Here is a 12,871-nt window from a genome sequence, read left to right as displayed (position 1 = left end):
TAATACAATGGGCAGACCCTTCACGTATTCATCACCCAGCTGCAATAACTCAAAGCTAGTCTTTTTTTCATCTGTATATGACTTCCCACTGTCCCTCTTCTCCCAATAAAAAACTGGATTATTTTGAAGTAAACCCAGACATATACTATTAGGTGTTGGTCTTTTTTGATTCATCCTGCTTGCCATTTAGTGCTGCCTTTCAAAATGAAGATTCTTGTCTAATTGGAAATTTCTTATGATTTTTAAAAAATTTCCTACGATTCTTTGATAATTTTCTTATGTTGTCTCTGTTCTGCCTTTACGGAACTCATCTTTGAATATTCTTGGATTTACTCTCCCATTTCTTTAAAATGGTTTGGAGATTTACTACTCTGTCATCAAGATCTCCTGCTAGTTCTCTGGGTATCCAGTCGGTTTTTGTTACATGGATATGATATTTCTTTGAGGGTTGTAATTAAAATTTGTGTTTCTTTCTTGAATTACAGTAGGTCTCCTTATTTGCAATAGTTATGTTCTGTAAAGCTCAGTGAACACTGAATGAACCGAACCGTTGCTCCTGTAACCAGAGCACTGTTGCATGTGTATTCTCCTAGTTTGTGGTTTGTCATTTTGACACTGTGATGACTTTTGACGGTAGGAAGTTCTGAATTTTATTTCATTATAAATAATAATAAATTTAGGGTTCTCAAATGGAACAGGTTCAGCCACTGGCTGCTAGTAAATCCAGAGGCAGAGAAATGAGTGGTGATGGAACAACAGAGTAATTTATATTAGTGAGGCCCACACCGGGAAGACAGTGGACTAGTGTCACAAAGGCTGTCTCCAAAATGCTGAAAATACTTCAGGTTTATATAAAGAAAATATGGGATAAAGGTCATTGGGTATGTTTAGCTGTTCAGTAAAGGTCAGGTTAGTCACTGTGTTGAGGTCATTCACTTTGGTCTTGCTGTAGCAGGGCAGCTGTTACTGCCTGAGGGGATAGTTTTGGTTCTCATTATACGATGCTTTTCAGGCTGGGTCTTTTGCCTGAGTTAAGAGATAAGTTGGAAAAAAAAAAATCAGAAAGTACAGACTGAGGTCCAAATGGAGGCAGTTAAGGGGACAAGTGTGTCTTTCACTCCTTTGAGAGATATAGGATTGGTTTCCCATGAGCCTTTGATCACATTTTTGTCAAGTGATAAATACTTAACCTTGTTTTATGAGTGTTTGTGTTCAAAGATACCTTTTTAAGCATATGTTGCTGGTTTGTTAACATTGAAGTCCGCCAACAGCATTAAAACTCAGGCCTTGGGGCGCCTGGGTGGCTTGGTCGGTTAAGCGTCCGACTTCGGCTCAGGTCATGATCTCGCGGCCCGTGAGTTCGAGCCCCGCATCGGGCTCTGTGCTGACCGCTCCGAGCCTGGAGCCTGTTTCAGATTCTGTGTCTCCCTCTCTCTCTCTGCCCCTCCCCTGTTCATGTTCTGTCTCTCTGTCTCAAAAATAAATAAACGTTAAAAAAAAAACTCAGGCCTTAACAAAGCTTATCTAACACAGTATTTCCTCCATGAGGCACATTGTATAGTCTTCTTGCTAAGCATAGAAACTAGACTGCACTTCAGTACTACCCATGGGGGCCATTTTAAGTAGTGAAATCACCAACACAAAGCACAAAAATATGAAAAGCATGGTGGTGAATAGAAGGCAACACTTGTTTTCAGCATGAGAGCTGAAATAAGGAGGCAGAACCTTATCTTGTTCGGTCTCAGTATGGACTGCGTGGGTCAAATGACTCAAATTTTTTGCAGAGCTGCTCTAGGCATGTTTATGGGTGACCACGAAAGTCCCAAATGTTGAATTTGGGGGGGGGGTTACAAACAAATTTTAGTAAGTAGGCCAGTTTATAAATAAAGAACCTGCAAATAATGAGAATCAGCTATATCTACTTTCTCAAAGATCCATTTGTATATCTTGGTCTTTATTTTCATGCTTTTTGTTTTCCTTGTGTGTTAGTCTTTGCTTATCTATTTGTAGTTATGAACAAGAGACTATTATGCCTAGTAGAGAAAACAGGTATTGGTATTTTTCTTCTGCTAGGTGCTCTGTTTTCTTAGTAGGTCACTCTCTTACCTAGGGGTTGGCTGAGTTTCATCTTAGGTGGAGTGTGTTGGCAGGATTTCCTTGTAGGGAGTATAGGCCAAGGGAACTGAGGAAAACAGGCTGGGGTACCCCCAATTGCCAAAGTCAGGAGGACTTGACTTTTGGGATGGAGCACCTTAATGTGTTTTGTTCCTTCTGTTCCTCTCCCTGCCAGTTTTGGAGTGCTGTTTTATTTCAGGGTCTCTTTCCTGTTAAGTTTTGATCATCTCACTTATCCTTCCTCAGACTCTCTTTAGCTAGAGCCCAGTTGGCTGCCAGCTAAGGGGTCTTCTGATTGCAGTTCTTTAAATGAATCATTTCATGATTGTCTCCTTACTCATTCCTGTTCTTTGCATGTATTGAGGAGGCTGGAGTTTGTGGAATTTCTTCCTTACTGATACTGATAGAGCTCTTTTCTTGTCCCCCTTGCATGTCTTCTTTCTTTCTGCTTCCTGTCTTCCTGGAATTCCTTTAAATTTCTTGATTTCTGATGGCACATTGATATCTAGGACTATTATGATGGTGTTATTCTTTCATCATTTCCATGGAATCTTAGGAGGGAGGGGAAGGAGATGTAGGTGATCAATCTACTTTTTTTTTAATTGCCACATTCTGTTTTCACCTTTATGAAGTTGGCAGATGACAGTGTCAAGGTCAGATGTTAAACAAGGGGTAATGTTCACAGAGATATTACTTAATTTGGGTGAGGGAGGCAAAGGAAATCAATATTGAGGTAATTAGGTATAGAAATGAAGAAAATAATGTAACCTGGAGTTTATTTCACTAGAGTTCATTATCTTATTACTTCTCTTGCCTTTTTAAAAATGAATCTAGAGAAGAGAATGACATGTGGGTAGCATGCTTTCTTGAGGTGTGGTCTTTTTCTACTTTTTCTCCTTTTATCAGGATTTCTTATTTATTTATTTATTTATTTATTTATTTATTTATTTATTTATTTATTTTTAAGTTTATTTATTTTGAGAGAAAGGGCCCGTGCGGGGCTCTATCCCACAAACCTTGAGGTCATGACTTGAGCCTACTGAGCCATCTAGGAGTCCCCAGGGTTTCTTCTTTTTGTACAAAGCACTTAAAATCTTTTTGTCATGAATTGGTCACTGTAGGGTTGCTTTTTATTCCATAGTGAATGACCAAATCTTTCAGGAAGAAAAATTCTAAGACCTCTTGGCTGTCGCCTTTTTAAAAAAATTTTTTTTGTTTGTTTTTTTGGCTTTTTTTTTTTTTTTTAATCTACTGAATTCTTGAAACCTTTTCTTTTGGGAAAAGAGCTACTTTTTCTGTCAGCAAGAGGGGCAAGAGGATGGTATTATCTGTCCCCACCTTGAGCATTCTCAAGGACACACCCTCCCAAGGTGTGACTGTGTCAGATACATGGTGGGGATCTAGTCACAGTAGTGGCATGCTTACATGTGGGTTGTAGAGCTACTTGATGCCAGGTTTTTCTAATTCTTTGAATTAGATGTATATTAACTTATGTAAAATAGTTTTTACTCTTCATTTCTAGCTCTCGTGCTCATTCCCCCATGATAGCTGTAGGAAGTGATGACAGTAGTCCAAATGCAATGGCCAAGGTTCAGATTTTTGAATATAATGAAAACACCAGGTTAGTACTATTTGGTCTTAATTATTGTTCTTAATTGCACTTTGATTTTTTAAAATGTTATTTCTTTATTCACTGAATTATGCATCATTCATTACATATTTACTAATTTCATAGGCTATGCCAAGTTCTGTGCCAGGCTACCATAATATAAAATTGAATGGTATAGAGGAAAAGGTGACTGATTTCATAATATGTACTATCTTGCAGAGAAACAAAAAGAGTAAAAAATGGTGATGAATTTTATCAACTGGGAGAATCAGGATGTTAAGGGCTTACTACACCTTGGGAGAGGGGGCCAGGAAGGTTCACTCCAGACAAAACTTACAGGATGAGTGAAAAGTAAAGTGTTAAAGAGGGGAAAACATTCCAAATGGAGAAAACTACATGTGATAAGGTACATGAACAAGAGAAAACCAGTATATTTTTATTGTAGTTGAAATGTAATAGGCAAAAGGGAGTGTGTGAGAAATATGCAAGGCTTATATCTGCACGACCTAGTGTTTTGTGTTTAGATTTTATGGGTGATATGAAGCCATTGAAAGAGTTTTAAGTTGGGGAATAATAGGGTTGGATGGTAGTTAAACTCTTCCATAGGTGTGAAAAGTATTTTAGAGGGCAACATGAGTGGATTCAGTGATTGGGTGCTGTTATAACAGTCTAGGTGGGAGATTATAGTGGCTTTGGCATAGAGTAGTGACAAATGGGGATGGAGAGAAGTGGACAGTGAGAATAATTTAAGAAATGGTATCAATAGAATCTGATGACTAGATTTAGAAGGTGAAGAAAGGGGGATCTGTTGAGATGATTTTCAAGGTTCTGGCTTAATAATTCAATGGGTGGTATGTAATTTCTTAAAATAAGGACATCTGGAAACAGGACACATTTGGGTAGAGTATAGCAGCATGTGAAGTAAAGTCTATTTTGGGTCATGTTGAGATACCTGCAGTACTTCTGAGAGCTGTAAGCTGTGTGTCAGAGGTGTTCTCAGATCTTGTAGGAGAAAAGAGCACCCATCAGTTGATCAGGTAGGCTTCACATGTGCTAGGTAACAAGCACATGGGTCTAAGAGTCAGATACTGGGTAGGGCCAGAAGTGGAAGAGAAGAAAGAACTACAGTTGTCCCCCTTATCCATAGGGGATACATTCTAAGACCCCTAGTAGCTGCCTAAAATCTCTAATAGTACCAAATTCTGTGTCATCTGTGTTTTTTTTCTATACATACATACTTACGATAAAGTTTATAAGTTAGAGTATTAGATTAACAATAGCTAATGATAAAATAGAAGAATTATAACAATACACTGTAATAAAAGTTCTGTGATTGCAGCCTCTCTCTTAAAATATCTTTTTGTGCTGTATTCACTTCCTGTGACCATGAGAGACGATAAAATGTGTATGTGATGAGATGAGATAAAATGCCTATGTGAGTGATGTAGGCATGCTGACCTTCTGACGGTAAATCAGGGGCATCATCTTCTGGATGTAAATTTGATTGTGGGTAACAAACCGTGGAAAGCGAGACTGTGGCTAGTAGGGGGACCAGTATATTTTAATTCCTGTGGGCTCTGAATTTCAGAATGTTACTAGGAGTTTTGAGGGGTTCTTACTCCAGCCCTCTACTTCCCAGATTGTTGATTTCTTCAGAGAGACTGTTTACAACAGTGCTGTCCAGTAGAACTTGCTGCACTGATGCAAATGCCCCGTACTTGTGCTAGCTAATGCAGTGGCCACCAGCCACATGCCACTGTTGAAGCTTGAATGTGGCTACTATAGCTGAAGAACTGCATTTGTTCATTTTTATTAATTTAAATTAAAATAGGCACATGTGGCTAGTGACTGGAGTATTGGCCAGCACAGTTCTAGAATATAGGAACCTTCCTTTAGAACTTTTTGAGGCTTTATAGCCTTGTAAGCTATTAAAGCTATGAACCACATCACTAGCACTTGTTAAAGAGGCTTTATGAAGAGTTAATACTGTTAAAGTGATTTCTTTCAACCTTAGCTGAACAGAATGAATTTGGAGGCATAAATCTAAAACTTTGAATGTGGGACCATTTCTAAAACGTAGGAGAATGAAACTGCTTCATAAATAATATTTGAGTAAAGGGATAAATAACTTGCAAGTTAATTCTGAAAGAATATACAGGGCAGATAGAAAGTACCTAAAACTTAAAAGAATTCAGTGATAAAGATAATCCAAAGTTGTGTATAAGTCTCTTAGCAGAATAAATCTAGATTAGGGGCTGGATTCCCTGTATTTGCCCTGTAACAAGGAGCCTGGCAGTGGAACAGTTCCGGGGTTAAGTGGCTCACTTGGTGCAGTGATGACATCAGAGGTTTTGGTATTTTCCTTAGTCATCCTTAGTGTGTTGGTGACAGCTCCCTCTTAGGATCACAAGAGCATTTCCAGGTTTCACATGCAGATACAAAGAAGGGCATTGGCTTTTATGTATCTTTTTGTATGAGGGAGAGAAGAAAAAGTTTTCTCGAAGTACCTTAGCAAGCTTTTTCATTGGGTCCCACTGACCAGAATTGGGTCGCTCACTGTGCTTTAGCTGCAAGGGAGTAGACAGCAAGTGCCAGGCATTTTCTGCATCTAGAATGGCCAGGAAGTGGCATTGGGAAGGTAACTGTGTCTGTGTGTGAGTGTATGTGGGATTGATTTAGGAAGTTACCAGACCTTTTAAGATCAGCCATTTTGGGGATGGTCCTTGTCTGTTTCTTTGAAGTAAGAGTTGTTCAAAGGTTGTTATACAGATTGAACATGTTATGTAGAGGCTATGTGATAGTGGAGTATGTAGCATCCAGTTATGAATACCTAACTGAGCTTTCTATAAGTGATAGTAGTAGTAATAGTAATAGTAGTAACAAATAGAAAACATTTGTCGAATTTACCAGTATTGGATATATTTATTTCTATTGGTGAATGAAAATATTAAGACAGACCTAGTCTAGATAATAGTACAAGTGCCAATATTTATACAGGTTATATGGAATTTTCACATACATTATAAAATTTGAATTCTAACAATCACCTTATGAGGAGGGTAGGTAGCTTTTATATTATCACCATTTTACGAATGAAGAAACAGATCAACAAAGTAAAATGACTTGTCTAGGATCCAACACAGGAGTTATGACCAGACAGTAGAAGCAGCAAGGGTGTGGATTAGATTACTCAGGATGATCATGTAGGGGAAGACGAGGTCAAGGAGCCTTGAGGCATGTGCTAGCTTGGAGACATTTGGGGAAAATGTTGGCATGAAAAGAAGGCCAAGCATAGATTTGTTGGGAACACCAGTATATTAGAGGAGGGTAGTGAAAAGGTAAGAGAGGTACCTCTCTCTGACTCCCTCTGTTACATACAGGGTTCTGTGCTTCATTTCTGTCCCTGATATTGAACTTACAATGGAGAAAAACAATAGAAAATTCTTATCTGTTGTCTCCTTCATTATCTTCTCCGTTTGCACATGTAGAAATAGAATTGTAAGGATGAAACAGATTTCAGTATAGTGCCCTTTATTACCATTAGAAGAACTCAGTTCCTCCTGTTATCAAATTCATTTTCCAATTTATACTCAAATACTTAGGAAATTCAATTACCCTTTTCTTGAAAATAGATATTAATGGCTAATAAATCAGCATCTCATTTTTTTTTTTAAGTTTATTTATTTTGAGAGAGAGAGAACGTGGGCAAGCAGGGGAGGGGCAGAGAGAGAGGAGAAATAATCCTAAGCAGGCTCCTCATTATCAGTGCAGAGCCCAATGTGGGGCTCAGTCTCACGAACTGCGAGATCATGACCTGAGCTGAGATTAAGAGTCAGCACCTTAACTGACTGAGCCACCCAGGTGCCCCAGCATCTCATTCTAATTAAAGTTTTGTTAAACTGTTCTAAGCTAAACTTACAAAATCAAAGAACAAAACCTGGGGGCTTTATATTAATTTTCCAGGGCTGCCATAACAAATCACTACAAACAAAACAATTTATTCTCACAGTTCTGGAGGCCAGAAATCTAAAGTCAAGGTGTGGTCAGCACCATGCTGCTTCCACAATTCTTCCTTGTTTCTTAAGGCTTCTAGTGGCTTCAGGAGGTCCTTGGTGTCTGGCTGCATAATTCCAATCTCTCCCTGTTTTCACATGGCTTTCTTCTCTGTATCTCCTTTTCTGTCTTTTATAAGGATGGTCCAGGATGATCTTGTCCTGAGATCCTTAGTTGTATACACAAAGACCCTTTTTCTAAATTAGGTCACATTCAGTTTCTGGGGGTTAGGCCTTGGTCATACTATATATATATACTGCAGAGGTAAACACTGTTTCATTGTGAACAATGTAAAAAACGTGGATTTTTAAAAATTTTAATTTCTGAAAATTTTAACATAAGTTGTTTTTTTATTAGGAAATATGCAAAAGCTGAAACCCTCATGACAGTCACAGATCCTGTCCATGATATTGCCTTTGCTCCAAACTTGGGAAGGTCTTTCCACATTCTAGCCATAGCAACCAAAGATGTGAGAATTTTTACATTAAAGCCTGTGAGGTGAGGTTTTGAAGCAATTACTGATTTAAAAATGGTCTTAACTCATGATTATTTTCATTTGTGGAAGAGAATGAAGAGGCAACTGTGATCTGAAGAATGGATTCTTTAATGAACATTTTATCTATAAATATATGAGTTTTGGGGATGGGGAATTGAATAAAGATAGGAGATTTATATTTTCTTAATTGCATTTTATTTAGGCTACTACGATGAATTGGATCCTCTGAATATAATTGGTACTGTGTAAATGTTTGAACAAATGCGAGGTGTCAGGTAACTTAGGGACAATTAAATTAGCTCAGAAATTCTTGTGAATAATGTATTCAGGCTTTAATTTTGGAATTGTGAATTTCAGTTCCTTTTTTTCTTCCTTCTCCCCTTCTATTCTTCCCTTCCTACTGCTTTCCTTTTAAAATTAATTGTTATGTATTTTATTCCTCAACTGTGTTTGGGTGAATAAAGCCTCTTTTGTTGTTCCTTTCTTCCATGAAATAATCACTGAATAATTTTTATGTGGTAGGATCATGCCAGGTGCTGGAGAATCAAATGAAAGTGACATGGCCCAGCTCTCAATGAGTTAAGGTGGGGGAGTATGGGAGGGAACGTGGTAGTTTTAGATATGAACATAATTATAAAATAATATGGTAAGTGTATGTATTTTTTTTATTTAGAACCATGTGTGTAAAATCTTTTCTCAGCATTTCTCAGGAAAATCTTTTTATTAATAGGAAAGAACTTACCTCCTCTGGTGGACCAACAAAATTTGAAATCCATATAGTGGCTCAGTTTGATAATCATAATTCCCAGGTCTGGCGAGTGAGTTGGAATATAACAGGAACAGTGTTAGCATCTTCAGGAGATGATGGCTGTGTAAGATTATGGAAAGGTAAGGTTTTAATGAACGGATTGTTGCTCTATGTTGCTACTTAAGAATTTTCATTTAGAAATGTAAACTCGGAAATATTTTGGAAAAAATGATCTTTCTACAGTTATTTTCAAATTAATGTCTTATATTTGTGTTATTTTGAACCTCTATCAGTCTACCTAGTTCATGGCAGTTAATGACACTTGAATTGTGTTTTAAGTTTCCATGTGGATCTCCTTTTAAAACTAAAAGTAATTGTAACAGAATATGCAGTATCTCCAAAAGGTACCGTTTGCTATGTGTGTAACTTGTGTGACTGCTCTACAAACACAGGATAGAGGTATAGACATCTCTTATTAAATAATTGCTCTAGCTAACCAGCCCTTAATAGGAGAAAATCCAGTATCATCTCCACCTCTTCTCTGCAACTCTCGAAAGTTGAAGAATCTTCTGGCCACTGATTCTGAAAGTTTCTTGTAAATGGCATGCTGAGTGAGAATTCGGTCTAGTAACTCGATGCTAGCTGTGGTTGCTGTAGCATGGTCTACATTTTTCCTTGGACGTTTATCTACTGGGTGGAGGTGTCCTTGGTCCTTGTCCCACTCTAGTCAGTGGCATCCCATATAACCTATAGCTTAGCTCATGTACCCTGAGTAGTTACTGTTTCTCAAAATGCAATTTGGCTGAGTCTCCCATGGTCAGTTTTAGGCTGTGGCAGAACCAGCCCAGACCTCCCTTTTCCTCAGTATCATTTGCTGTCAAGGGCTTTGCTTCTCTTTCTTGCCCCTGGTCTTTAGTCAGGACCATCCAGCTTCACTCCAGCAGGCTCCCTAACTTGGGTTTCCTGGGCTAAGGGTCTCCAGTGACCTATTTTGTATTAGAAGAATTAGGCCATGTTGGGTTAGCTACTCAAACCCCAAAGGGGTCCGTCTCTGAGGACATTAAGTACCCACATGACTTACACTTGCATAACCAAGAAGACAGCTCCATAACCCTACATATACAAGTAATCGAAATTCATTATCATGAAATGAAAAATTTATTTTGATATTAAAGTTAATGTGGTAGCTTAGAGAATTGTCTCTGTTAATATTTGTCTTGTAAGGAAAGGAAATGGTAGAAACTTTGTTTTTTAAATTAGTAATTTTTCTAAAACTTTAAAAAATAATTGGTAAAATTGAGATACGTATTTCATTTAAAAGATGTCTTTAACATTTATCTTGAGAGATATGTAGTCCTCTTTTGTTTTTTTCATTGTAGTTTAAGAATTTGAACACAGATTTGTGTCCTTGAACAAAGCTATTAGCCATGTTAATGTATTTGACCATTTTCCTTTCAGCTAATTATATGGACAATTGGAAGTGTACTGGTATTTTGAAAGGTAATGGGAGCCCTGTCACTGGGAATTCTCAGCAGGGAAACTCAAATCCTTCCCTAGGTTCAAATATCCCAAATCTTCAAAATTCATTAAATGGATCTTCTTCTGGCAGGTAGGCTGTTTTTGTGGGAAAACTAGAAATTATCTCCTTTTTAAAATCATTCTGATAGCCAGACTAAAGGTGTGTAATTTCATGGATTTTTAAGATTGAATAAAGAAATTCATACACAATTATAATACTAGAAAAAATTCACTTTGTTAGCTCTGTATTTAGCTTACATAGTCATAATATTTATTAGGTAGATTGTTAAGCCATTAAACAAACTAAATTATATTCTGAAATTTAGTGGTCCGTCAGAAATGTTTATAACTTAAAGATTTTACTTTGCTTCTCAAGTAAGATGAAGAGCAAATCTGGGATAATGCTGAGGATTTTAGTCCTAGATGAGCATTAGTATGTTAGTGGTAGTAGTGTAGCCTTTGAATTAGGTCAAGCTGAAATTTTCAATAAAATACATTAAGCCTTTGTAGATGAGAGTGAGTTAAATGTGTTTTGTGGGTGTTGGGTGTGTGTGTGGGTGTGTTTAAACCTTTAATGGAGATTGTAAGAGAAAATGGTAAATTGTGATTTCTTGATTTTTAGAATTTTTAATATATTTTAGATTCTTGTTTATCTTGACAAACAATGTGATCTGAAGAGTCATCCTTTGTTTTCATATTCAGATTTCAAATATGTGAATTTTTAAGATCAGCTTATTTTAATATGCCTTTGTGAATAATTTGGAATACGATTCAGGAAACTTCAAAGCATGGTCCTTATTAACAAACTGTCCTGTGGTTATTCTGTTGTCATCTTAGAATTCTATTTAAAATTTCTTCAACTATTTTTATAATGTTAAATTTTTATTTAAAAAGTCCTGTTCGATTTTGAGATTTAAGTATTTGCATGTAAACAATTTCAGGTTACCACAGAAGAGATCAGATTATAAAAATGATTTCATGAAACAAAGGATACTACTGTTAATTTAAAAAAAAAAATCTGATTTTTGGTTGCTGCCTGTACTGTGTATATTCTTTTGTAAAGAGCTTTGAAGTTTTGATCTGTATTCTTATTGTGCCAATAACCGTGTGTGTTAGATCTGTGATGCATTTTCCCTTCTCCATTTGTATTATGTCCTTTAACAGAAAGCACAGCTGAGTACCAGCTAACTGGAGTAACTTTGCTGTTTTGCTGCTTGTTGCATGCACACAGGAATGGAAAGCGAGCTCCTTTTCCCCTTCCCCAGCGCCGTTTGACCTCTCCCAAGATACACCAGCAGCCTGCTTACTACTAAACGCAATCCAAAAGGCCTTTAAAAATACCGTGTATATCATTTTTTTTTGTACTAGCCAGTTTATTGACACTATTTGAAACTTTTGAAATATAAATGGAGAGGCTTTTTGTTGAGACATTGTCACCAAAACAATTTTTTGAAATGTTCCCGAAACTAACATGGGTTTAAAATTAAAAGGATTGTTACTATCCTTGTAAGTAGTTGGGAGGAGGGAAAATACCACTTTATTCCATTTGGAGAATATAGGCTTATTTCTTTTGTTTTCTAAAACAGCGAAAATTATGAATTTTTATAATTTTAATTTGAAGATTGAATAAATATTTTTCATAAAGATTGTTTTGAGTGCTAATCTGTTTATTACCTTTTGTAGAATTGGCTTATACGTGATATTATTTAATACAACTCTGTCATTTCTTTGTAATATTTAAAAAATATTAGTAAAGGAGTGAGAGAAGTAGTAGTGAAATGAAAGTAATTTGACTGTACAGTTTGTGGCCAAATTAAACATATGGTATTGCTTCATTTATAATATGGTAGTAAAATGAAAACATCTTTGTAAGTTTTCAATTCATATTCACTAAAGAGCTAAATGTTTCTAATATGTGCTTGTATATTTTTTATGGTGTAATTCCATGGCTTAAGTTTTCCTTCAAGTCAAAATTTGGAAACATACTATAAGAGGAGCAGTTAAAAATTTGCTGAAATTGTGCATGCACATTAACCTCCACATTCCAAGCCTCAGGATTTTAATTTAGTTGGCTGCTTCATTTAGTTCATATTCTTTAGAACTTTGACCTTGATGACAAAGCTCTAAGTCTTTGTTTGCTAATGTGCTTAAGTATTACGGGTAAGTTATAAAATGGCAAAAGAATAACAATAGGACATATTCTTTGAGCTCTTTTACTTATCAAAATTTTGTACTATTTAAAGTTTTTGCAGAAAAGCAGCTAAGTGTTTTCAAAGATTGTATTTCTTCAGAAGTATATTGCAATAGCTGGCCATACTTTGTGAAAGTATAT

At 36.5% G+C, this 12,871-nt stretch overlaps 1 protein-coding gene across 2 annotated transcripts in view; it reads left to right on the top strand.

Annotated features, from left to right (window-relative positions):
- Positions 1-12,871, top strand: part of SEH1L (SEH1 like nucleoporin) — a 33,123-nt gene that overhangs the window by 19,102 nt on the left and 1,150 nt on the right. Inside the window, exons 5-9 of one of the 2 annotated variants that reach the window (XM_019433893.2) lie at positions 3,638-3,736; positions 8,135-8,275; positions 9,004-9,161; positions 10,480-10,630; positions 11,704-12,186. In XM_019433893.2, the coding sequence (XP_019289438.1) occupies positions 3,638-3,736; positions 8,135-8,275; positions 9,004-9,161; positions 10,480-10,630; positions 11,704-11,716 (562 nt within the window). In that variant the 3' untranslated portion in view covers positions 11,717-12,186. Of the gene's footprint in view, positions 1-3,637; positions 3,737-8,134; positions 8,276-9,003; positions 9,162-10,479; positions 10,631-11,703; positions 12,187-12,871 lie in introns of those variants that run through there. The other variant, XM_019433892.2, reaches the window with a different exon arrangement.

This window comes from Panthera pardus, unplaced genomic scaffold (assembly GCF_024362965.1).
Source record: "Panthera pardus isolate Hobbes unplaced genomic scaffold, ASM2436296v1 HiC_scaffold_15, whole genome shotgun sequence".
NCBI classification, from domain to species: Eukaryota; Metazoa; Chordata; class Mammalia; order Carnivora; family Felidae; genus Panthera; species Panthera pardus.
The sequence above is the reverse complement of the archived record's forward strand: the minus strand, read 5'-3'. Positions and strand labels throughout refer to the sequence as shown.